This window comes from Phycodurus eques, chromosome 11, assembly GCF_024500275.1.
Source record: "Phycodurus eques isolate BA_2022a chromosome 11, UOR_Pequ_1.1, whole genome shotgun sequence".
Lineage (NCBI taxonomy): Eukaryota > Metazoa > Chordata > Actinopteri > Syngnathiformes > Syngnathidae > Phycodurus > Phycodurus eques.
In genome coordinates, this window is record NC_084535.1 from 9,682,110 (window position 1) to 9,709,590 (window position 27,481).

General features: G+C 40.2%; 1 protein-coding gene across 1 annotated transcript; it reads right to left on the reverse strand.

Moving 5' to 3' along the window:
• Positions 1–32: 32 nt before the first annotated feature.
• tnfaip3 (tumor necrosis factor, alpha-induced protein 3) lies at positions 33–27,384 on the reverse strand. The gene is made up of 9 exons (XM_061689501.1): positions 27,160–27,384; positions 21,104–21,466; positions 13,514–13,704; positions 13,264–13,405; positions 11,715–11,885; positions 10,700–10,880; positions 8,591–9,567; positions 6,613–6,821; positions 33–5,738 (listed from the first exon to the last, which is right to left on the reverse strand). Exons 2-9 carry the CDS (start codon positions 21,408–21,410, stop codon positions 5,457–5,459), a joined length of 2,460 nt encoding a protein of 819 aa, XP_061545485.1. The 5' UTR covers positions 21,411–21,466; positions 27,160–27,384; the 3' UTR covers positions 33–5,456.
• Between the last annotated feature and the right edge of the window lie 97 nt (positions 27,385–27,481).

Here is a 27,481-nt window from a genome sequence, read left to right on the forward strand (position 1 = left end):
AATAAATAAATAAAAACACACAGCAGACAGAATTCTGATTTCTTAATAAAAATAATTCATTTCAGGACAACATATAAATAATTATTGAATCACACAATACAGATATCTTGATATGAATAAATACTTAACAAATAAAACAATTTTTTCCTTCTCTCTCTCCATACAATACTCCAATGTGGAAAGGTCCTACAAAGAAAAACTTGCATGTTTTGTTACACGTCCCTAAGCGTTAAGTCCTTTTTTCTCTCACAATCGTTGACCTTCGTTGGATTAAGGTGGGTCTGGAGGCCATTAAAGCACATGGAGATCTATAGTGTACGCACACTAAACTTGAACGTGAAGGCAGACTTGGCGCGCACATGGACATACTGGACTCTTTGCGGGGACACAGTGGAACCTCCAAAGTCAAACGCAATCCATTCCCAAAGCGATTTTTCTTTTAAGTTAGCTTCTGCTTGGTCATATTATGATTGCAAATGACATTTCATTCTTTGAGACAAATTCTAGACTTTTTAAGCCACTTCGACCACATTTTCAGGACCCCGTTTGAACAAAATGTGACAAATTATTCCTTGTAAAGAAAATACGCATTAATGTTGTCAAATGTTTCTCTAGTCATTTTCACACTAGTTGTTACCCTCGATGCAATCTATGTTCGCATCTGCTTGGGAAAATTATTATTCTGAATGCAATTTAGATGTAATTAATTAAAAGAGTCTAAAGGATTTTGTAGGGTTCGTTGAGCAAAAATTGCATCGTTTTCAATTTGTACATTAAGAAAATACACAGAAATGTTTAAAACAAACACAAAAAAAGTCAAAAGTACTCATCACCCGTAAAAAAACTGTACTGTGAATTTGCATGCTTCACTGGTCATTTTCAAGCTAGTTGTTAGTCACTATGCTATCTATGCTAGCATTTGCTTTGTAAAATGATTAGTGTAACATTTATTGAGTCATATTTAATACTTTTAGGGTTACTTTGATCAAACGTTTTAAACTCTTAATTTACATTTTTTAAAGCCCTTTTAGGCATCATAGTTTTAGATATTTGCTATTCACATTAGCATTCATAAACATTACAAGAAGGAAAGAAAATGTTCAAAAATGCAACCACCACTAAAAAAAATCTATTCATTCTAATTATTTGACCTTTGGAGTGTTGGACTTTGGGGCGTTCCACTGTATCAAACAAAGTGCACTGCGATGATCTTGTCTGAGGCGGCCATTTTTAAGGAGGTATAACAACAACCGCTTGGCGCTTTATGGCACATGTACATTATTTTGGCAATAAAAGCAACACCAAAAAAGGAAACCAAAGCTATTATTAAAATACATCTGGAACCAACCAAAACAAAACCAAAATTCCCTAGTAAAAAAATAAAATAGGAATGTCAGTTTTGAGACGTACGTGTGTCTTTTCAGTGTGTGTGTGTTTTAAAGATGAGGCATCAGGTCAGAAGGTCCTACAGCACGGACCCAGATCCATATTCACAAATGCAATTTAACCCTCCTGTTAGGTGCGTTTCTCAGGAAAAAGCAAGCTTGTTCCTGGATCAATTTGACCCGGGGCGTGTGTAATGATGTGAGAAACGGTAAAAAGTTCCATGGTTTATATTTCATTACTATCCCTATTCAGGGCATTACCTCTCACAAATGAGGCTTGTGAACTTTGTATTTAATTATCCATGACGTAACAGGAGGGTTATAGAAATATTAATAATAATAAGTGGGAGCACTGATCTGGGGATCAGGCCCCTCTGGTCCGTCGTAAAGGCAAAACTTCTGGAGGATCAGCCCCAATACAATACTGTGCTGTTACAGCAGCAGCACAAACACATTCAGATACATTGTGCCGGACCAAGCAGGCAATCGAAGGGTTGTGTGTGTGCGCGTGTGTTTGTGTGTGGATACGGCCTGCGTATAGGTGCTTAAGTAGTCCGTAAACAGGCAAAAAAACAACATCAAGGCAACTGATCTGTTTTAAGTCGGGGTTTAAAAAAGCTAGAACGTAAATGCTGAATGGAGTCTCCACTGGCTACAGTGGAGAGGCTCTCTGTGCATGTATCACCACATCCAACAGGGCCCTGCCCTGTCTGTCTTGCACTCTTTAATATTAAACATAGAGTTAAGGCCACACATACATGGGAATAATAAAAATTAAAAAAAAAAAAAAAAAAAAAGGTAAAAAAGTATATTTTCCACCATTTTCCACACTAAGTGCATTTGGAATAAATCTCAGCATAAAACTTAAGTATAACAGTGGGAAACTCCCTGGCATGGCACAAAATAAAAAGAGATCAAATGAAGTTGAAGTTTTTAAAAGGAGATCATGTGAGGAGGGACGGGCATAGTAGTCGCTCAACATAAAGAGTTCTTTTGAGGGAAGATGATGAGGAGAAAGTCGTAATATAAGGGAAAAGTGTTAAATTTGCATTTTTTTTTAAATAATGTATTTTTTTTAGTTAAAAAGTTGTAGTCTTATGAGAAATCTTTTTGTCTTGCTTTAGAAAAATGTAAATCTCACAAAAATAAAGTCACAATTTAAAAAAAAAAAAGAAACTCATAACAAGTCGTATTTTTTCCAAGAAAAAAATCCTGTTTCGAGAAGTCTTAATATTTTGAGAAACATATAATGCTTTATGTCAAAGTCATAATCTTACAATATTAAAGTAGTCATTTTATTAAACGTTATATTTTTTCAAAGAGAAATTCTTATGAGAAGTCTTTCTTTTTGAGGAAAAAAAGCAAATTTTGATATTATTTATGAAAATACAAATGTATTTGAGAAAAATTGGCATGAGATTACAACTTTATTCTCTTAAGAGTCTGACTTGATTTTCCCAAAAAATTAACTTCATTCTTGTAAGATGACTTTTTCTTCTACTAAAGTTACAACTTTACACTCACATGATCATCACTTTATTCTTGTAAAATTCCAACATTATTCTCAGAAAATTTTATTATTTATTAATAATTTATTTTTGTAAAAGTACGATTTTCTGTAAAAAAAAAAAGAAAATATTGTTGATAGTTTACGCTCGCTTTGTTTGTGCGAGATTATGACTTTGTTCTAAAAAAAAATACTATTCATGCATGATTGCAATTTTATTCTTTGAAAAAAAAGTGGCTTTATTATCATAAAATTCAGACTAGCTAGACTGCAACTTGACAATTTTAAGATTGCAATTTTACAACTACTTTTTGCAAAATAAAAACAAAATTCCCCTAAAAAAATATACATTGTGATTGTAAGATTACGACTTTATTCTCACAGTATTTCTTGTTCTTTTTAGTTATCACCATAAATAGCTATGAGAAAATTGAGCTACGAAAGAGGAATTCAAAACAAATAATAATCCAACAATTAATTGATAGTAGACTTATGCTGTGTCCGAAATCACTCACTAACCACTTTATAGTGCACTATATAGTAGTTACGCCATTTTGTAGAGGTGTCCGAATGCTGAGTGATCAAATTCATCACCCTAAATTTTATAGGAATGTACAGTAACAGTATGTTGAACTAATGCAGCAATCTTTTTTTTCTCTCTTTTTAAACAACCGCAACAGCCTACTTTGCAATTGTGCGACAACGGTGACGTCATTAACAGAGTTCCGTGTAGTGTCCAAAAGCTGTTATGAATGAGCTCACTATAGAGTGCAACCCTACATGGGGAGTAGAGAGTAGTGAGAGAGTGAAAGAGTTTGAACGCAGCCTTAGTGGCATGCCCGTCCCTTAAATGTGACATCATACAAAGGAGACAAGACACTTTTTTGCAAGTCTCTACCCTGGTCAGCGTGTTCTTAAAAAAGTGCATTTCTGGGGACCCTAAACGCTGGAAAATATACTTTTTCCCCACAAAACAATCCCATGCACGTTTGGACACACATCTACTCATTTAGCATACGTGACGTTAACATAATACAGAGGCGGATTTCCCTCAAATGACTTGTGTATGATGCAATCACACCGTACTAATTATAAGTCCATTTTTTGGGGGGGGGGCAAGAACATTGAAGCATTTGAATTTGGAGGGACAGGGACCATTTTGATTGGTCACAACTCCACCACTCTATCTCTCATACCTTGGAGAAAAAATACTAAGACAGACAGGCACTGACGGATGCGTCGAGACAGACAGATGGACAGACAGACAAACGAGGGCTAGAAATCCTTGGCTGTGGTCTAGAACAGTGATTCCCAACCACTATGGGACATTAGTGTTTTATCCAATTTCACTTAATCTGTCCGAAAATGTATATTTATTATATACAAATAATGTAGCTTTGTTCATCTTTCTGTAATGCCCTAAAATGCCACAAGATGGTGGAAAAGCCCTGGCTAATTGTACTGATAGAAGTGTCAAGAAAGTATGTCGAAGTGGCGTCTCAAACTAGAGATAAACTTTGTTATGTTAGGAAGGAGCCAAGTTTAGTCTGTGTTGTTAAGGAGAGTCTGCTGCATGTGCATGTACACGAGATAACGGTAATGTAAAATGTGCTTGAAATGATCTGAAGGTTTTTGGATCATAGTTTTTCATATATTTACGGTTTACACAAATTTACACAATTATACATTTAAAAAACTTGAGGGAGGCTGCAAATTACATGCAATGTTTGGCTATTCATGGCAGGGCTCGGTTTACAGTGTTCCCATGCATATTTGTGACTTGAGGATTCACCTATTTGCATTTTTTGGGAGGGTACTTATCCTCCATTATTCCTGAAAAACTCATCTTTTCATAGTTTTTTTTGCTCTTGGCATTATCTTATTGCATCTTGTGCCATGGAACTATGTTGACGTGAGTTGATGACAAAAGTACTTGACAAAAGTAGCGCTTTGTCACCAATTTGTGGCCTCTATTGGCAATTTTAAAAAAAAATTGGTGTGGGGGGCGTTGATTACTTGCAGGTTTTCACTATTAACGGCGGGGCTCAGTTCCCTGTTAACGCTTTTCTGTATGCTTTTTAGTGACATTTTTGTTTGGTAGTGTGGCGTGGCATTTTTCTAATGTAAACTACTGTATGTGGCTTGGCTTAATACAGGTTGGGAAACACTGGTCTAGAAAGCAAAAATAAAAAAATCGGATGCTTCCGGTTGACATACAATCATTGCGTCCGGCACGAGTGGGCAAGTACCTCTAAATACATTTTGTACATGTGTGGCCACAGCTTGTCAGATGGTCATGACTGCACAAAGAGGTATTGTGGAGGCCATGTCAACTCTGCGCGCACACACACACACACACACGCACACGCACACACACACACACACACATTTTCGCTTATCCCCCCATGTGCACACACGCGCTCTCTCTTCACATTCTACACAGGGGAGGAAATTATGTTACAGGATTTGGGGGCGGGGGTGGGGGGGTGATTTTCAGGCCATAAGGTTACTAGTTAGTCACTAGCTAGTTAGTTAGTTGGTTAGTAGGCGAGAGGGGCTGGCGTTCAGCCGCGGTAGATCTGTTTGAAGTGGTCGCACTCGTTGCAGTAGCCCTGTTTCTCCTGGTTTGCGTAGTGGTCGCAGCCCTGCGTCCGGCACCGCTGCTTGGATTTCTCCTTGGGCGCCTGCGCCCGCCGGCCGGCGTCCCGGCCCTGGCCCCGCGTGTGACACTCGGGGCAGAGGTCCGTGCAGCCCGGAGATACGTTGCTGCAGCCACTCCGCCGGCACTGGGTCTGCGTTTGTGTCTGCGACTGCTGCGTGGATCTGGGTTTGGTGGCTCGCTCACGCTATTGGGGAATACACGACACAGGGTAAAAGGTAAGTCAACAAAATAAACGTCTCTCTAAAATTGACTCCTGCCATTTCCCATAAAATAAAATACAGTAAAAATAAAGTGTTTCCTGAAATATTAGGATAAATATTTTCTTAAATATAAAAAACGAAACAAATCATAAACTACTAAACAGTAAACCCTATTTGTTCCAGTGTGAGTGTCTGGGCGTGAACTGTGGCAGACAGACAGCAGCTCATGCGCAAGTGAGCTCTCCCTTCCCACATGTGAGGGTATTACAGTGAGAGAAAAATTAAGTGGGCTCACTCCATTTTTGTCCTTTTTTTTATGAAGTGCAGACATTAATCAAGAAAAGGTATATATTTCAGAGGAATACTGATCGAAATCAAGGTTTGATTCAACTTTTTACATATAGGGGACAGTCTTTATTGCACTCAGCCCTTTTCCTGATTGATCAATGCTACACTGGGCCAATTCTCATTTCCAAAATGGCCGCGCCCATGACAGCAGGCCTCAGCTTCCACAAAAACAACCCAGAAATTGGTAGAAGACTCAGAAAGTAAGCAGTGCTTTATCTCGGGTGCAAGTTGTAAATGTTATGTATTACCTTTCATGAAATATTAATAAATTTGGCAGATTGTTGGACTTACAGCACTATTAAACCAAACTTTTTTTTTCTAATACCAGTTTGTTTCTTCTTCTTTCAGGCACCCTAGATGACAATGATTGGGATCTGTGATGATCCAAAATGAATATTTCTAATCCTATCCCAAAAAAGTAATCATTGCCATATACTGTAAATAACCGAGATAACAACCCCCCTCCCCACCAGATTTTATTGAAGTCAAAAAAGAGGAAGTGGCACCTACCACGACAGGAGGAGGGGAGTCTGGCGTGCGATGCGCCACTTGGTTGAGTCGTGCGCTTTGCTCTTTGACATAGCATTTGTCGCAGTAGCCTTCCAGCATGGCCTTGCCCACCGCGCCGCAGCCCGGCCCCCGACACCGCGTGGCGTTCTGGAAGCTGGCCTCCACACCGTGCCGGCCCTGTGCCGGGGCTGGGGGGGGAGGTGTCAGATCTGGAACGGAAGCACACAAAGTTCCTGAATCATGTGAAAAGACGATGATACATGTATAATTTTTTCCTTCCATTTTCAATTAGCAATCGAAAAGTGACTTTTCTAAAGTTAATAATCAAACTTCCAGGCCATGTAAAATCATCATCCTTGAACCGGTCCATGACTGAAAAAAGGTTGGGGGACCGGATCTACACCATATTGTGCTCAATACGGTTTAGAGGCTCACATTCACCCATTCACGTATACATTCATACACCAATGGGCGGTTGCTGCCATGCCCACTGGAAGCAATTTAGGGTTCAGTATTGTGCCCAAGTACACTTCGACAGCAGACAGCAGAGCCAGGATTCAAACCAGCAACCTTTCGGTCACTGGATGATCCACTCTACCAGCTGAGCCACAGTCGCCCAAGAGAGAAGAGAAATAATACAGTATGGCATAAAAAGAATAAACCAGAAAAAAACTGGTTTCATAAAGTGTCATTACTGTATTCACTGTAGTATTTGTGCTTGAGGCGTGCCTTCAAGAGGCGTAGCCTGGTGAGTGACATTAGGGGCTGGAGTCAGAGTTGCTCTTTGGGAGTGTTCTCATTTGTATTTGTGTTTGCCTGCTTGTCCTGTTCACGGCTGAAAGTGCATCTCTGACTGTGGCTCTCCTTGCACACATGCGAGGGCATCTCAGTACCTTAATAATTGCTTACATTTTTTCCACTTCACTCAACCAGTGGCGTATATGATGCTTGCTCGTACCGCAAAATCATCCAGCGACAGCTCTCGACTAAAAAAAAAACGTAAAATGGGACACTCATAGATCACAGTATCCATCCATCCATCCATCCATTTTCCATACTCCTTATCCTCATTAGGGTCACAGGGGTGCTGGAGCCTATCCCAGCTGACTCTGTGCGAGATGCAGGGTAAACCCTGGACTGATTGCCAGCCAATCGCAGGGCACATATAAACAAACAACCATTCGCACTTACATTCACACATGCGGGCAACTTTGAGTTTTCAATCAACCTACCATGCATGTTTTTGGGGATGTGGGAGGAAACCGGAGTATCCAGAGAAAACCCACGCACGCATGGGGAGAACATGCAAATTCCACACAGGCGAGGCCAGATTTGAACCCGGGTCCCCAGAACTGTGAGGCAGATGTGCTAACCAGTCGTCCACTGTGCCGCCGGTCATGGTATCACTGTATTAAAATCATATTCAGTCCTGTTTTTCCATTTTGTATTTTGGTCTCAGGCAAAACTTGGGCAATTTTTGTTTGTGTTAGATTAAAAAACATTCATTCATTAATTTTCCGTACCGCTTATCCTCACTAGGGTCGCAGGTGTGCTGGAGCCTATCCCAGCTATCTTCGGGCGAGATGCGAGTACACCCTGCACTGGTCGTCAGCCAATCGCAGGGCACATATAAACAAACAACCATTCACACTCACATTCACACCAATGGGCAATTTAGAGTCTTCAATTAACCTACCATGCATGTTTTTGGGATGTGGGAGGAAACCGGAGTACCTGGAGAAAACCTATGCAAGCACGGGGAGAACAAGCAAACGCACACAGGTGAGGCCGGATTTGAACCCGGGTCCTCATAACTGTGAGGCAGATGTGCTAAACAGTCGTTCATCGTGCCACCAGATAAAAAAACATAAAATAATCAGTCACTTTTTAATTTCTTGATTTTTGATTTCCAATTGGAAATGGAAAGAATGAATGCTACATGGATTGATGATGAATGGCGTGAAGGGAAAGAACTTACGGTGGTTGGTCTGATAGTCTACGTAGCAAATAGTGCAGAAACCCAACTTCTCCGGCGTCCCAAAGAACTGGCAACCGGATCTTTTACAGGACCGAGCAAGCGGGGCCTGCCAGGCGGAGGCGTGCCCCGGCGTCAGGGTGAGGCACGGCCGCTCACGGTCCCTCAACTGGCTCCAAGCCGAAGACGAAGCCTCAGTCCTTGGCTTGCTGGGCTGCGGCTCACCCCCTTCTGGAGCCTGCTGACTCTGCATGCAGGGTGGACATAGCCCGTTGAATATCCTAAACGCTTCCTGCCTGCACATGCTGCAGCGCTCCGTCTCCACCTCACGGGCACCCCACTGGTTCCACCCAGGACCCTGTGCAGCAACTGTGTGAGGGGCTACGGCATCTGGGCCCGTTCCGGCTCCAGGTCCCGTTCCAGCTCCAGGCAGTGCCTGGTTCTGTCTGGCATTGAAGCAGCGCTCACAGAGTCCGTCGTGCTCCACACTGAGGGTGAAGAGGCAGCCGGGGGTTTTGCACTTCATGGCGTGAGTTTCACTGTACAAGCTTAGGCTGGGTGCGGTGGGAGGCAGGGCCGAGCGCGGGCTGGACAGCACCACCACCCGGCTGGACGAGGAGGACAGCGGGCTGCCGCTCCGGCCACCTCTGGAGCTGCCCTCGCTGCTGTCCGAGCCGCCGCCCTTGGTGTGCACCAGGCCTTCTACCCTGGTTCCGGTGGTGGTAGTGGTGGCCTGGCGTTTCTCGAAGCATTCGTGGCAGTGCGGCTGCGTGTCCACCGACACGTAGAAGGTGCAGCGCGGTGTGGCGCAGCGGATCTCGATTAGCGAGAGCTGCGAGACGGAGAAGGGCGGTGGGCGCTGGGGCTGGGCCGCCCACGCTTGCTCTTTGTCCTCCTGCCAGCGCTGGTACTCGTGGTTGACCAGCTGCAGGTAGTCCTCCATTAGGTTCATGTCCTCGGGCAAGTTGCCCTCGTCCAACCTTTTGGACAACAGACGTCAAAATGCTTATTACCTCCACCATGGGCAAGTTGTCCAACCTTTTGAACAACAGACATCAAAATGCTTATTACCTCCACCATGGACCTTTTCACGGTTTGAGATCAAAGTGTTTTTTTATGATGCTAGCCACAATTTCAATCGTGTTTCCTCGTAGTTCAACGTTCGTAGCCCTGCCATATGGCAGATTTTTAAGCAATTGTTTTTCTTAAGGGTTTCTTAAGAAAGGGTGTACAGGCAAGTTTGAATCAAGAGTTAAGCACCTTTAATGTAGTACCACAATGTGTGGACAGAACTGAGGTCTACTGGAAGAATGTTCTGTTTGTATGTCTTGCTGCTCCATGTGTCTTAAAGTAGCAGTTGTTTGAAGGTTTATAATTACCCTAACATCTACGCTTATTTCTGTTAGCCTGTCTATAGCGTTTAGCATTATAGGTTAGTATTAAGCTAGCGCGTGTTTATTAGAAAAAAATTATGTTTTGGGTGAAACCTACCACTCTGAGTCTAGTAAATGTAGACTTGTCTTGTGAATTGAGAGTTTTTCTCGTAATCACAACTTGTCATATTGTTACTTTATTCATATATTTTTTTTATGATAAATTGTGCCCTTATTCTCCTAATATTTAAACTTTTTTCTTGTTGACTATTATCGTAAAATTAAGACTTTTATTTTCAATTGAATTTTTTTCCTTGTAATACTTTGACTTTATTCTCACAATATTAGTACTTTTTTCTCTTAATCACAATTTAATGCTTGCGATATTGCTACCTTTTTTTTTAAAGGTTTCTTTTAAATTGTGACATATAATAGTCAACTTTTTTTTTTCTTTTTGACTCTATTCTCGTGAAATGAAGGCTTTTTTCCCCCCCAGAAATTGGGACCTAATTATTTTAATATTTCTAATTTACTATTCTCATCATATCATGCCTTTTTTCTTATTTGTAGTAATAAAGGCCTCCTCTGTAATAGAGCCCTCTTTGTTACTGCCAATGTGCAGTAAGCTACAGTATATGTTCTGGGTCACATTCTAGTCATCCTTGAGCTTGACAAAGTTGCCCAGTCAAGTCAAATGGCAGTTTTTTCCCCCCTTCACATACTTTCTAAATAAAAGTACCGTGCGGCGTTGATGATGCGCGTGGCGTCGCATCCCAATCCAATGACGGGGATCTCGATGAGCAGCAGGTAATCTTTGAGGAGCCTCTCCTTCTGCTGGTGCTCCTTCTCCATCAGGAAGTGCACCTTCAGCTCGTCAAAGCCTCCTCGTCCGGGATTGATCAGAGGCACAGCTCTTATTTCTTAAGCAGGAAAACAAAACGGAAATAAACATTAGGTTTTCAGAATTCCAGGAAATTTGGAAACTCTCCATGGGACTCAATGGGAATTTATGGGCATAACCAAGAATTAGTAAAATTGAAGGTTTGCTCTTAAACTGGAATTTAAATATTGTTGAGGGAAATTCACATAAGCAATATCCTGACTATAGCAAACTGGTTTCATGCAAGTACAGTTGAATATGAAGAGCCTATTGCCTAAAAAGGTTTAGCAAAATGCAGGCCTGAGAAACTTGATGGAATGGAAATGTTTTTTGGTGGGAAGGGCAATTTTCATTTAACATTTTGAATGGGACTTTGTTGTTATCTTTGGATAAAGGGTGCATTTTTGTTAGTTTTTTAATGGGTTGGGTCAGGGGGGTGAGTAATACCATAGTTAACTCGTGTTTTTGTGAAGGTGCGTCAATGAAATAATTGATTGTTCACTAAATATCTAAAAGTTGATAAAGTTCTACTTTCAGATAAATATGAAGAAACATCATACTTTTTATTTGTATTATTGAGCCTAAATGTCTGCTTATGACAAAACAAAACAAAAACAAAATATATATATATATATATATATATATATATATATATATACACACACACACACACACACACACACACACAAATACCCCTTTTTATTTACTTTATATTTATACTTGTATATGGCACCTTTCCATTCATCCAATTTTCGAATATTTACGGACTTCCCCAGCTTAACGCCCTATGAACATTTCCCGTAAATTTTCCAGCCTATTGCAAGCCTATTAAACACAGGTACAAGTCCCCGGCAGGCAGACATCTTTCCCTTACCAGGGCCGCTGTCTTTGATGGTGATGAGGGGAGCAAAGTGCTGCGAGTCATAGCCCAGCACGATGGGGTACTTGTAGCACTCAGCCGGCGGCCAGTGCAGCGGGAGATAAATCCCTCCCACGTTGAGGGGGGAGATGGAGGAACCGGATTTCATACTCCTCAGCACCTGGTCTGTTGTTGAAGAGAATCACTTTTTAGTGGAGGAACAAGACAGTCCTATTCCAACTCCTCCAACTTCCTTTGCAACAAATTCATTTGTTATTCATTTATATTTTTTTAGGGTAAAATTAAAAGAAAAGTTCAATTAGTAATTCATTTTGATGCCATTGACAGAATATTTTGACTTGAAATTGAAGACTTAAAATTTTTCTAAGACAATTAATTTCCCAAAAACTATCACAATAAATTATATTTTTTGTAATGCATCTGAAATCATGAAAAATAATGCCTTCCCTTATTATTTTTTATTATTTATATTTAATTTTTAAATTGGTAGTTTTGTTATTGTTATTATTATTATTACCTTTCTTGTTGTTGATGTGGATCCCAATGGCTGCAAGACCAGCCTGGTTTCCATGGAGCCTTCCATTCCAATTATAATTGGTTTAGAAGCCCCAACCAAATGAAAATGCTCCATATCAAGACCTCAATTGGAATAAACCGGCCGAATCCGAATGGAATTTCATTTGGTTTTATAGGGGTGGAATATTCCTTTTGGCAAACCAATCAGAAGTAGATTTTCACCATCTATACCGCCATTCTGAATAGAGCCGGGAAAAGCTGTCTGCACATGCTTCGTCTCCACATGAAGGCACGGTGACGTCATCGTTTATGCACGCCGTAAATATGATGGGTCCCAACGGAGTGCGTATGTGACAGAGATCTTATTTTTCACGACTTATAAGTGGTTTTCATCAAGGTTTTTTTTAAGTAAACGGATAAAAACAATCCCAACTACTGTGCTGAATAGATGACAGACCTCCATCTTGATAAATGACGTGATGTTCACGACTAAGTGTGCATGTCACACAGCTGTTCCGATTAAATGTAGTGCACATCACAATGATTTCAATCAGAATGACAAAAAAGTCTCCATGTAAACCTGGCTACTGTGTGGTTGGTCCGCTAAAGACGACCCTTTTACCTGTCAACCAAATATACGTTGACGTTCGCTGTAGTCAACTACTGGCTTAATAACGTGTGCCACTGAGGTTATGCTTAATAAACAGTTAAGGTTCCAGTGTTTGTGTTAATTGAGGACTAACACACACAACAACTAGGAAAGGCACTGACGTTTTAAATGACTTCGCCGCGGTGGAGCGAGCCGTTTAGCTCCTTAACTCACTAATTCGTTAGCTCGCGGCAGGGCTAGCGAACACAACAAACAGTTAAGTTTTCCTTAAGTGTCTCTGTTGTGTGAATCTACACGCTGCACATGGAGCAAGGCTGTGGAGTATTGGAAGGAGCCAACACTGGCAAGAGTGTACCGGTCCGCCGGTACACTTGAGGCAAGTGGATTATTCTTTTTTGTTGAAATTGTTGTGTGTACCTGCGATGACGATGATGGGTCTGCGGAGGATGTTGGAGAGGATGAAGATGTGAATGTCCTCCAGCGAGTCAAACTGGAGGCCGTTGCTACTGGACACCGGAGACGCCATCTTTATGATCTTTTCCCACTCGTCCTCCCAGTTCTGGAAATCATTCAACACATTATTTCAATTTTTCACCCATTCTTTTTTAATTTCTTTATTCAACTTTATTCATTGAATATTATCGTAGTTATGGGCATGGCTTATTACCGTGGTGGTGTATCGAAGGCCCGTCTGGGTGAACTCTTGGGAGTGCAGAAGTTCTGCTTGGAACCGTGCCCGAAAGACGCCAGTGTCTGTCTCTTTTAAAACTCCGTGGAGGGCTTTCCGGAGGACCAAGTCCGTGTCCTGGACACCCAGCATGTACTGGGAGGCAGCATGCAGCAAACAGTTGCCGTCTCCTTCACAAACACACACAAAAACATTCACGTTATATCATACTATGTATTAGCCAGGGACAAATAGATCCATTACAATTGACTATTGACTGGAAATAATTTTTAATTTTTTTTTTAAGTTAAAAAAGTTGCAAGAACATGGTGACATATTACAAGAACAAATTGCAACTTTATCCTAAAAAAATTTAGACTTTTACAACTTCATTCTTATTTGTTTTACCATTATTTAAACTTTTTTCGTTACAACTTAATTGTTCTTATATTTATTCAAATATTTGTTTCACTTTACAACTTTTTGCTACTTTATTCGTGTGTAATTTCTTATTTCCTTGTTAAATTGTGAATTCATCCTTGTACAAATTTGATTTACTTTTCAGAAATTGCGATTTAATTCTCTAAATATTTTGATTTTACCTTGTAAAATTGCAAATCTGGTAATATTTTTACTTTTTCCTCTTTAATTGCAGATTTATATTTTGTTTACATGTTTACTTTTTATAGCAACCACAACTTTGTCTGTATTTATTTTAAACTTAATCTTTTTTTCTTGTATTGATGTAATTCCTGTAATATTTTTCTCATATTTTCTTATTTAAGAACAACTTTTTGCGACGTGATTCTCGCAAAATATTGTCTTTTTTTCCTTGTTAGATTGCAACTTTATCCTTGTACAATTTGGACAGATTTTGACTTAATTCTCATAAAATTGTAACTTAATTCTTGTAATAATGCTACTATATTCATGTAAAACTTGGACTTTGTTCATTAATATTTAACTTTTCTCTTTTAATATTCTGAATTTATTTTTGTAATACTTTTGACTTTATTCCTTGTGTGTTTTGGGCATACTTGGCAAATAAAGATTATTCTGATTCTGATTCTTGTAATATTTGCATTTTTTTCTTGTAATACTTTAAATATTACAAAAATAAAGTCAGACTTTTTTTGTCCTCATAAAAGTGTTCTATTTTCTTTGTAAATTGCCACTTTTCCCTCATACAAGTTATACTTTTTTCAAAATATCTCAACTTCATTCTGTAAAATATTTTGATTTTGGGCTTGTGATAGTTTTTCTTGTAATATTTGACTTCATAATTCTAAAAATGCCATCTTTCTCATTTTAAATTGCAACTTCATTCCTGTTCCATTCTTGTGTGGTGTTTATATGGAGCATTTTCATTCAGTTTGGGCATCTAAACCAATTATAATTTGAATATAAGGCTCCATGAAACCAGGCTGATCTTCCTTTTACATTCTACTGGTTAATAATAGATTTGTTATTGACATGACGTGAAAGCAAGGTTTTGAAGGAAAGCTAATGACAAACAGACAGAATACCATGTCCTAAGAAGGCACAGAAAAGATATTAACCGAGGCAAAGTGCGCATTGAGGAAAAAAAAGTGCTGTTACATTAAATAGTGTGCGTGCGCACGCGGAAAGAGGAGTGTGGGGATTTTCCGCGCTGTGGGCTACTCTGCAATTATATGACGCTCACATGTCTGAAAGCACAAAGAGGCTGAGCTTCTCCTTTAGAGGTCAACCATGAGAAAGAAGCTTTTTGAAAATAAACATTAATTCCAGGCTTATCTCACAACTAGTTTTGTCACAACACCAAAATTCTGACTTTGATATTATTCCTGCATTAAGTACCTCTTGACAAAACATGGAACATGGGCAGTGGAGGATATAAAATATTATGTACAGTTGATATGCTAGAACTGGGCTTTGTTAAGAAAGTCACAATTCGATTTTGATTCTTTAAGTTGCAATTGGATTTGATATAAATTTTTTAGGTTGCAATTGGATTCAATATCAATTCTCTAAGGTTGCCATTTGATTTGGTATTGATTCAGTAAGTAGTAGAAATACACAAATAAGAGGACATTTTGAAAATTTTGAAATATTTATTTTGATACCATGTAAAAATGTTGCAGGTCACGTCACATTTCTCAAGCAATAAAACATCTGAAAATACAAATATTTCCATAACTTATTTGTGCAAAAAACAAACAACAAAGAAAACAAAAGTTTAAAAAAAAAAAAAAAACATGACAGTTGTGTATAAACACTGAAAAGGTAAAGTGCATGTAAAGAATGTTTATTGCCTCTTGTAAATTGTAATTAAAAAAGGTGCATGATAACTTATTTGTGCATGTGGAGTACAAAGGTAAACACATGATGACAGCTCTCTATTCATTTGCATTCGGCCTGTTTTTCCCGATTGAGGTTTTTATATGGAGCATTTCCATTTGGTTTGGGCTTCTAAACCGATAAGAATCGGAATCGAAGGCTCCCTGTTAACCAGGCTGGTCTTGCAGCTCTTTATTCTTTATTTTGGACACAGAGGGATCCATATCACAGAGTAAAGAAAAACAATGTAATAGATTAACAAGAACTGAAATTATAATAATAATAATACCCTACAACAAAAATAAGAACAACAATACTGATTTAAAAGCAATAAAATAAATAATTTAAAAAATAATAAGGGCGGGCCTTATTTTTCAAGATCTCAGAGGCATTAAAAACACAACAATATTATAGTTTTGGGGAAAATATATTGCCTTAAATTTTTTTATTCGTGACAGACCTACGGGTTGATTTTGCGTATCGTGGTTCGAGTGTCTTTTGTCCCCTTCTTGTGCTCCGGATTTACAAAAGGAGCCCAAACGTCCGATTTAAAAGTAGAGGCCGCTCGCTTTATACTGCCACGATGCTTGCTTAGTCGCCATCGTTGTTGTTGGTGGTGGTGGTGGTTGGTCGTGTGCGGCTTCCGCCAATACAATGCCAATCACATGGCTCTACACTGGCCAGGAGGTGAATTGATTCAGAAGATTTGCTGTATCTATATTTACTTGCAGGGGAAAGAATTGCAAGGCATTGATGACTCAACATTTTTACCCAACTCTAATCATGCTGACTCAGGAGCCTCTGTGGGTCTTTCTCTCATTGTGAAAGATTGTACAGAAAGCCTTGTTGTTCCCATACTAAACACAGGAATTTCCCAGCTTGTGCTCTTCATCTTCTTCATACTGGCTTGTCAAACACAGCACTCAGCTGGTCCTGGACTTTCCGTGGAGGGTGGGGAGGGGAGGACAGAATGCCGGCGCATATCTTGAAACAACAACCGCTGCTGCTATCATCAGTCACATCAAGTATGAATGAATGTGCGATGTGACGTCTGCATTTTTCGCCGTGTGTGGTCAGAATGAAACTGTAATAGGCTGTACAGGCAAAACTATTGGGACATGTTACACCTAAAATAGAAGAAAACATGTCAGCTTCTCTTCTGGGAAGGCTTGTTGGAGTGCATCTATAGGGATTTTTGTCCATTTGGGAGCTTGTTCTTCAATACCATTCTCAGAGAAACATTCCTTGTAAAGTTTTCACTTCTAAACTGGGTTTATTCATGTTATATTTCAATTTTTTTCTTGTAATTACTTTGACTTTATTCTAGTAATGTTTTTAATCTAATATTTTTACTTTACTTTTGTGAAAACCAAATTCTTATTAAAGTGCAACTTTATCCTTTTGCAATTTTGACTTTTTCTTGTAATAATTGTGTTTCAATCTTGTAATATTTTATATTTTAGTTTATTTCTGTAATTATAACTAACATTTTTACTTATTTTCATAATATTTCAACTTTTTTCTTATAATCACATCATTATTTGTGACTTTATTATGGTAATAGGTTGTCGTCTCTAAGGATAAATATAGACACTTCCTTATTGGCGTGTTAGGTAACTTCCTAAAAGCACAACAAACAATCTTTAAACAAGGCCGATGTCCAGTAGACAAATACGACAAATCAGTCTTATCAGTCGGGGAGCTGATATATCAGTTAGGAGCGGTTTTGATATATCAGCTAGGAGCGGTTTTGATATATCAGCTAGGAGCGGTTTTGATATATCAAAACCGGTCCTAAGTGAAACCAAAAACAGCAGATTAAAAAAAATTATCAACCAGCTCACAGAGAAAGTTGAGAGTTCTCACTTTGTGATTCAAGCTGAGTATTCTAAGTCATTCAGTGAGTCGGTCCTTACCCTCCATGACCGATTGATGATCGCGCACTCGGTATGAATAATTAACCCACAATGCATTGTGCGTTTAACACGCCAGTTAAACTGTATTCTTAACGTGTAAATAAAAAAGTAACAACCACCAAATACAATTTTTACTAGGGAAAATAACAAAAATAGTGTGGCGACAGTGAAATCGTGCATTTCTTTGCACTTTTATGGTACTACACCGTCACTGTGCATTGTGTAATAAACAGTCACTTCCATATCGCATTCTTCTATTTGTAGAATAGAGCGATCTCACTTAAATGCTGCTGCAGCTGACTGCGCTTTATTCGAATCACTAACTACAAATTAGTATTTGGTGAGAGACATTGATGATGCAAAAGTAACGACTGATGGTTTGAAGAAGTAACTGTAATTTTACTACTTTGCCGGGGAAAGTAACACACTACTTTGCTCGTTACTCAAAATGGTGGATTTTTGGAGCAGCATGTTACAGTAACGCGTTACTTACGTAACAAGTCAGCGTGCAGTAACTAACTAATGTAACGAGTCAGTGTTCAGTGATTTCCATAACAAAATACGGACATTCAATAATATTTCAACCACTTTTCACGCCGTACTGCCGCTTCGACAAACCCCTACTAGAGAATCCAACCAAAAGGATTGAGGTATCCTAGACAGATGGGCGATGCTAAATTGCAAAGTTTTTTGCCTACTTTATCCAATGTGGGCAGAGCATGGCGTCAAAAGTCTGATGTGTTGGTTGCAGCTTTAGTTTTAAGAGCTATTTTTGGGGTATCAGGTGAATGTAAATTAGTCTGGCCGGCGCAAAGAAGCATGACTGTTATGACCTTCTCCGGCTTGCTTTTCATTGATGGACTTCCGCTCGGTGTGTGCGTGTGTGTGTGTGTCCAGTGACTCAGCAGCAGACAATATGTGTGTGTCCTCTGCTGAATGTCACGTCTGGGTCCTTCAGAGTTAGAAAAAGCTTTTAACTCTGGTGTGTGTGACTGTGCGTCCCACCTTGATGACATCATCACATGCCAGGAAGTTCTATGTGGCTATTACCGGCAGCAGGGGGCCAGAGTTTTGTCAACCTCAGGGTGCTTTCTGAAGAGGAACTGAGCTGGTGTGAGTGAGTGTGTTACAGTAGCCTCTCGAGTCAACAGTCACAAACACAGATATAACACGCACACACGTTCCTCGTTTATGGTGTCACCATGACGCTTGAGATAAATGGTGAGATCATTTCTGCTTCTTCCTCTAGTTTGGGCTGATGCTTCCCTTTAGAGCAGTGGTAGCAAACCGATGGCTAAATGCAGCCTACCACGTCGTTCAAACAATAACATAAAGCTGTTACAAGCAATGGACAGGCCCTCGGACCCCTCTTCATTGTGAATCCTCAAAATATCATCAATTTTTGCCAATTTAGCATCGCCTATCTGTCTTGGATAGCTTGTTCCGATTAAAGCTCATTTGGGCAAATTCCCAAGTAGGAGTTTGTCATAAGTATGAGCCCTTTAATTCCCATAAACGGCTACTTCAAAAGAAAATGGCCGACTTTTTATTCATTTTCAGGTATGGGTCTTTGAGACTTTTTCGTGCATCCGCTTAATCAAGCGTTGATCTTGTAAAGACTGATTTATTAGAGATATTGTTTTCCAACATCATCAAACTTTGGTGCCATGCTACGCCCACACACAATGATGAAAACTCAATCCAATTTCTACTCCAACCAATTTACGGTTTAGCAGCACTCGTCTGTCAAATATGCTGTTAAAATTTAAAAACAATCAGACCAAATGTATAGGAACCGCACCTTTGAAGGACCCCTGGAAATGACCCTAAAAATGGCTACTTAAAACCAAATTCCTCTGTGATTTCGGCATGGCTTCTTGAGACTTTTTTGCGGGTTTGCTCATTATAGACATCACCTACCAAATTTCACATTGACTAGTGAAATTGCGGCGGCATGGTGGACGACTGGTTAGCACATCCACCTCACAGTTCAAATCCGGCCTCGCCTGTGTAGAGTTTGCATGTTCTCCCCATGCCTGCGTGGGTTTTCTCCGGGTACTCCGGTTTCATCCCACATCCCAAAACACGTATGGTAGGTTAACTGAAGACTCTAAATTTCCCGTAGGTATGAATGGAATGTGAGTGCGAATGGTTGCTTGTTTATATGTGCCCTGCGATTTGCTGGCGACCAGTTCAGGGTGTACCCTGCTTCTCGCCCAAAGATAACTGGGAAAGGCTCCAGCACCCTCGTGACACTAGTGAGGATAAGCGGTACAGAAAATGAATGGATAGTGAAATTACCTTCAAGGGCTGAATTTTCAAAAGATTCCATTGAGTGCTATTGAGACAAATTTACGAGTCACACCCACAACATCTACCAAACGTACATTTTCACATTAGTCACACCTGCAAATTTTTAGTATGGAAAAGCCCTTACAATGACCACAAAATTTTTTTTTTTTTAAACATTTACTATGGCCCCATATAAGACGTTATGAAAAAGGTATCCCAACACTGCTTTAAGGGCTGCTCTAAAAATGGAGTCCTCTGTACAGTGCTTGACAGATGCGCTTGGTTTACTACGAAATAAAAGAGCGTGGTCACGTTTGATTTAATGAGGTCTAGCCGGCTGTGACATGCCTGACTGCACGAGGGACAGTGTAAATCTTCCTGGAGACGTAAATCTATTTAAGAACCTGTGAGATTTACACCACCCTGCACACACGGTGAAAAAGAGGGGGCAGACCCTGAGTTGTAAATAAAAGCATGCAAAACCACAGAGTTTCCCCAGCGTGCTTCAAAACTTGTGTACGGGCGCTTGGATGTTCCATGCCTTTTACGAAAACATGACTTTGCAACATTAAAAACTAATCCGGGATGACTAAATGAGGAAAGTGAAGCGCAGGAAGCACTCAGTGCTGTCACTTACAGTAATTCCACTAGCAAATGTGAAGGTATTGACTAACCTTCTCATTGACCTCCTGTATCACAGTAACCTAAAGAAAGTAACTTCCAGAAAAGACAAACAACACCAGCATGTCAAGAACACGCCGACTCATATGGGTAGGAAGACTGTAAACATTACCCTTTGAGACAAATAAACAGGTGGCGCTATAACCCTTAACCTTACTTTAGCCAATCAGAAACTTGAAGAAAGTAATTTCCGCAAAAAACAACAACGCCAGTGTATCTAGAACACACAGAATCACATGGGCGAAAAGACAGTGAACATTGCACTTTGAGACAAACAGGTGGTGCTATATCCTTTAACCTGATTCCAGCCAATCAGAACCATGAAGAAAGTCACTTGGGGGGAAAGGCACAATAGGAGCAACAGCAAGTGCACATCTCTTACCGTTTGTCCGTAGGGGCACCATCTTCTTCACCTCCCGGCACCAGTTGAGCTTCTTTTCCTGCTCCAGTGAGGCCTGCATGGCCCGGTCCAAGATGGCAGCCTGCACCACCTCCCGGAAGGCTTGCGGGAAGTGGTTCATGGCAATCATCTCCAGCGTGTAGCGGTGCATGCCCCGCAGGTGGTGCATGAGGCCGCCGCTGGCCGCCGTCTTCACCACATCGTTAGGCACCCGCTGTCTGATCTTCACCGCTTTTAGCAGATTGGACACGAACAGGAACTTGGGGAGGAAGTTCTGGCCCTGCGACATGGCGGCAAGGAAGGGGACCCAGCAAGAGGCGAAGCTGCGGCAGTAGAAGGCAGAAACTACAACGGAGGGAGACAGTGGAGTCTGTTAGTCTGTGAGGAAATGTCCGCCGGATATTCCCCTTTTTTATTTTTATTTTATAAATTGGAGTCTTAATTTATAGCTCAGTTGGGAAAGCACCACAAACACAATCATCATTCCGCTAAATCAAATTCTATCCATAAAGAGATCATTGTATTCCGGTTTGTCTCGACAAAAAAAAAAAAAAAAAAAAAAAATTAAAATGAAAGAAAAATTAAAAATAAATAAAAACTACGACGCTCCAGCATCCCGATGCGCTCGGGGGGCAATCCTACAATGCACTGCTGTTTTCCACACTGGGATCATCAGCCTGCATGGGACTAACACTGTAACACTGGACTAACACATTAAACACCCGTTAATACACTGTGGTAGAGGTTGGTGTTTTTTCCCCTAGAGATTACAATTTATTTATTTATTTTATTTTGCTAATTATTTTATTTACTTTAATATTTTAGTAGAAAAATACAACTATTCTTATAAAATATTGATTTTTTTTATTGCAATATTATGAACTTACACTTGTAACATTACAACTTTTTTCATATTACAACTTCATTCTCATGCAACACAGATGTTTGTGTTGCATGAGTTCAGAGAAACAGTGGTAAACGACAACTTTTGTGTAATATTCTGGGTTAAATGTTTTTATGCGTTTTCTGATACTGGGGTTTTGTTTTTAGAATTAAATGGCAGACCTGAACAAAGGCACTCATTTTATTGTTAACCACAACTGACTTGTTATAACACTGACCGTAAAGTCAACATAAAGTGGTACCTTGCCTTACATGTATTTAAGTGTTCATCTTATGGGCACTTAAAGGCGTTTCACTTAAATGAGCTATAGTTTCAACATGGCACACAGGAAGTTGGAGGTGATGAGTCACACTTCTGTCAGGCGTCCCGACAGGTGCAAATCCGCTGACGGGACAGCAAACAAAAGCCTGTCGCTAAAAGTTGGTAAGTCAGCCAAACTTCAGCTTGTTTGACTCGTCACCTCCAACTTCCCGCATGCTCGTTGTGAATTGTGCTGCCGGTGAATTTTTTAAATGTAATATTAGCCTGTTTCACACTGCACGTGAAAGCCAAGATTTACTCCTGTGACATTCTTGTTACTCTCATAATTTTACGACTTTTCTGCTAGTCATTTTATACTTTTTTTCTCATTAAAAACATGCTCTAAAAAAAAAACATATCTTGTATATATACTTTAATACATGACTTTCTTCTTCCTGTATATTACGCCTTTTTATACATATGACTTTCTTCTTCCAACATTACAACAATGTTTGTTTTACACATGATAATATTAAAATTATTTTGTTCAACAAAATACAATATTAACTTAGTTAGGACAACACTAGTCTGTCCTAACAAGCCTTGTTGCATGAACTGTTGAATCCTGCTCGGATGAGAGGCGATTTCTTCTAAGACAACCACAACTGTCCAATTGCAATCAAATTCAAAGCCCTGAAAACCAAAAATATTCAGAATACCTTCTTATACTGGGAAATCTTTCTCATATTACAACAACTTAACCACTTTTTTTATTGGCATTTTATACATTTTTAACGAGTCCTTTTTTTTTTTTTTTTTTTTCCCCCAGTGAGGCTTTAATAATTTGTAATAAGTACGCTCCATACCTACAGTACTTCCCCAGGACCCAAGCTTAATAAAATATACCATGTATCCCCATAACATCAACACATCAATAACATGGATGAGGTGAATGTACCACAGCAAACCTTCGCTAGTTCCGGTTTTTAGGGACCAAGACCCACCGCGAACTGCAAAAACTCATGAACAGACGCCATGCTAAACATTTTTAGAATTGCCTGTATTAATAGTTTAGACCCCAAACTTTGACCCCAAAACATTTAAATTTTATTTCCAACTCATCATACAACATTACCCTTAAAAATACGTAGTGTAGTATAAGCAGTGTTGAACTGGGTGGGCATGTCTATAGCTCATTCACAACCCCTCTGTGTGTCAGAAATACCCACCAAATGGTGGCTTTTTTATTGGTACAGTACATCACAATCACTTTCAACAAACAAGCCAAGGAGGTAGAACAATATTTATATTACAAACATTTCGGTAGTGATTCACACACAGTGAGATGCTGAAGTGTACCGTAGATACAAAACGGCAGAGGGTAGTGCTGCGGAGTAGTGCTGCCTCCTCGCTACCTAAAAAGGGTGTTTACCGGTAGAATTGCAGCCCCGGATTTTTCTCATCCTCTCAGTCTGTGAGGACGGTGCTGGCGTGTGTTTGAGCCCATATGTGGTTACTCAAAGTTGTATACATCGATGGTTTGATGGCTTGATAGTTTACATACAGCAAAATCACATCTTTGATGCTGCGACAGTTGCGTGCCAGACACGACATGCACCAATAATTTGATAAAAATATAAGTTTTTCGTCACCCATTTGCCTCAGATAAAGTTGCCAGCAACTATAAGAGTCAATATCTGTGTTTCACAAACATTTTACTTGCAAGTTATTTTTCAAAAGGCTATGAGGTCAGTTAACTCAAAATAATGGGTCAAAGCCATGGACTAATGTTAGGAAAGTGCTATATAAATAAATTTGACTTTGATATAAATGTTTTAATTATTTGCAGATTCCCAATCTTTAACCACCTATTATGAGACATCAGAGTATAGTAATCGTCACTTCGGAACATTTATCTTCCGAAGAACACAACGACATGATAGACAACTAGGTCTTTTTTGAACACAGTAGTGAGACACATGACAAGACAGCCATGAAAGAAGCTTTGCCAAAGCGGGCCTTGAAAAGCAATATGCAGGTTTAGCCAAAAGATGGAGCTCTTTTTATGTCTGTAAATGCTCCGTAACAGTGAATCATTTTAGGCCAATTGTCTCAAAATGATTCATGGCTTCAGAAAACCTCAGTTTCTCCATCCCTACCTGTCGGGCCTCTACTGGAAACTTCCATCACACTGCTTTTCGCTGTCAAACTGACCAGCTATCAATTGGTGGCCACCTTTAGCTACTCTTCCGCTAACGTGGCGACCATCTTAGGGCGTTACAGAAAGCGTGAATAAGTGAGTTTTTCAGTGAACAGTTGGGGCGTTTGTGAATGGTGAATCATCACTACTTGAGCCATTTTCTGGATTTCCTGAAATGTGATAATTTTGGAGATGAAAGGATTATGCCCAACACCTGCGATACGTAATAATATGACAAGGCAATTTATATGGTTTCACAGTCTTAGCCCTCTGACGGGAACCATAATTACAACAAAACTGAGTTTGTCAACTCTGATTTAGAGTCTTCAGTGAATCTAAGGAGACTGTTTTTGGAGTGTGGGGATAAACAATGCGAGAACAAGAAGAACATGAAGTTTGCTTTGTTGTTCACACACTTGTACTCAGGGATGCCGGAGCTGAGATTTGAACACTGAAGCTTAGAACTGTGAGGCAGACATGCTAACCAGTCATCTACATGACACCCTAAATTGAAGTGAAATGTCCCTTTAAGTAAAGTTGCTATCGGCTATAATAGGGCGGGGCGATTTTATGATCAAGATCGAAGAGCGTGATAAATTCCACCTCAATCTCAATTATCAACTGTTTGCATATTTTCTTGATCTAACACAGCGGGAATGTGCGTGACAACAGCCAATCAGTCATCCTTTTCCTGCTCACTTCTGGTTGCCAGTTGTGGGAGTAAACAGCAAGCACGCCTCCTCAGCTGGCAAAATCAAAACTCTGGATCCAACTCAGCCGCCGTCACACAAACATGCCGCGTCCTCGGCGGCCACTCTTCGCCCATTCTCCGATTTTAGCACAGTCAGTACAGTCTGTCACTCACTGCACAGCAAACGTAGCATTAGCAGTTAACTACTGCTAGCGGTGAGGCCACCTGACCAAAGCAACAGTCAATTGTGTCATCATTATTCAGGTGGGGTAAAATGGCAAAACTACTTAACTACTGTATTATTATTAAAGATGATGCACATTTGAAAGTAGCAATAATAGTATTAACAATAACAATAGCATCATAACTGGAGAATGATAATGTTTACAATCCAAGACATCGTCATTATCGCAGAGGGCACAGTTTGTTTATTTTGTATCTCGTACCGCCAAAAATACTCAGGACTTCAAACTAGTGCACTGTTGTTATATTTGTCTACATTCGTTGCACTATTGAGTGAAAATGTTTTTCCCTTATTTGCTTAGTATGCCAATATCACGTTGGGGTTACTGTTTTAAATATTGACAATGAGGATAATACTTGAGATTGGACGATATGAAAACAAATAATTGTGATCTCTTTTTTTGCCAGATCGCCCAGCCCGAGGCTATAATGAGTGTCAAACTCATTTTGTATATATTTGTCAAGTACGTTTTTCAACGGGTGTCAAGGTTTGTAAATGACTGACAGATCCCCATAGATGGCGGAGTTGCGTCGCTTTGGATTCACAACCCGCAGAGCTTTTGAGTAGAAGAAAATGATTAGGGCGTGAATCTCGGCTTGTCACGTTGATTATGAGAGAGAAGTGCCTAGATGTTGAAAGTCAGCCTAATAGGCACCTGACACCTGAAGAGAGTATGTGTATCGATGTATGTATGGTATAAACAAAGTATTTGTCACAGTCGGTAGTAAAAAGTGTGTGTCGCTATTGTGACAGAGGATAACACAGTTTAAATTTCTGGTTTATTCCTGTTAATTCCAAAAATTCACAGAATTTTGCTACCCTAGTTAAAATGGCGGAAAATTTGCAAACTGCTGAAATGAAAGGAACAAATCCATTTAGCAAGAAATGTGAAGTAGACCTTTTTTTAAAGCAGTGAGACAAAACTAGTGTGCTGTGGCACACTAGTGTGCTGTGAATGTGTCATCTGGAGGGCTGTGGGAAATTATCCAATTTCACGTAATTTGTCTGAAATGTATTCTATATTAATTACAAATATAACTTGTTCATCTACAGTATCTGACAGCGACATATCATAACAGGCAAAACAATTAAATGCTCTTCCATTAGATGGCAGAAGGTACAATAAACCTGTGTATCCACTTGCTGCCATTCATATAATTGAATAATAAATTGCCTTGTGCTCATCTGAACAGGCCCATATTCCACATTGAGTAAGTCAACTTGTGAATAAATTGAGACAAGATCATTATTTCAGTATTCATAATTTTTGTGACATTTTTGTTTGGTGGTGTGCCGAGAGATTTGATGAGATTATAATGTAAAATGGGTGCTTTGGTTCAATAAAGGTTGGCAATCACTGCTTTAGGGGGCTTGAATTTGACACCTGTGCCATAGAGGTTCGGTTCATGTCTCCAGTGGCAGGTGCAGGAGTAAGGGGGGGGGGGGGGGGGGGTCAGACATACACTAGTACATGTAAGTGACAACGAGGCTGACGTAATCCCTAACGACAACAATATAGCCCGACGAGGCCCCCCAAAATTGTCCGCTCATTGGCGACCGTAGCCCGGCTAAACGGCCCCCGTTACGGTCCGCTCGCCGGAGGACGATGACGTCTTTGTAAACAATGGCTGTCGTGAGCCGCTTCCTCCACCGACTCGGAAGAGGCCCCATACCGCCGCCGCCGCCACCACCCCCTCCAGCCTCCTCGGACTCGCCTGGGCAGCCGAGCCGAGGAGACGCGTCGTCGGGCCGGGCTTACCTGTCCGACTTGCGCGGGGGCTGGTGCTACAACAAAGGCCGCCGCATACTCGGCAGCCTCGTCCTCTCGCTCGGCGCCATTCGAGCTTCTCCTCCCGGCGCGGCTATTTTTTCATATATATTTTTTGGGGGAGGTGGGGGAGACCGCTCGCACTTTGACGAGCCCTCTCGCTCACACCGACTACTCGCGTTGATACCGACGATAGCGTTTAAAACCATTAAAAAAAAAAAAGTACGAGAGGAGGGGGAAAAAAAAACTCAACTCAGGGGGATTTCCACGCAGGGACTTTCCGTCCACCCATTTCTTTTCCCCTCCCTCATTC

What these genes read in the sequence shown, in the direction of transcription:
- tnfaip3 (XM_061689501.1), bottom strand. Translation starts at nt 21,410, where the DNA reads ATGTCGCAGGGCCAGAACTTCCTCCCCAAGTTCCTGTTCGTGTCCAAT. An exon ending in ACCCATCATCGTCATCGCAG is followed by an intron (nt 11,886 to 13,263) that starts GTACACACAACA and finishes CTTCAACAACAG; the next exon opens with ACCAGGTGCTGAGGAGTATG. An exon ending in CATCAAAGACAGCGGCCCTG is followed by an intron (nt 10,881 to 11,714) that starts GTAAGGGAAAGA and finishes TTCCTGCTTAAG; the next exon opens with AAATAAGAGCTGTGCCTCTG.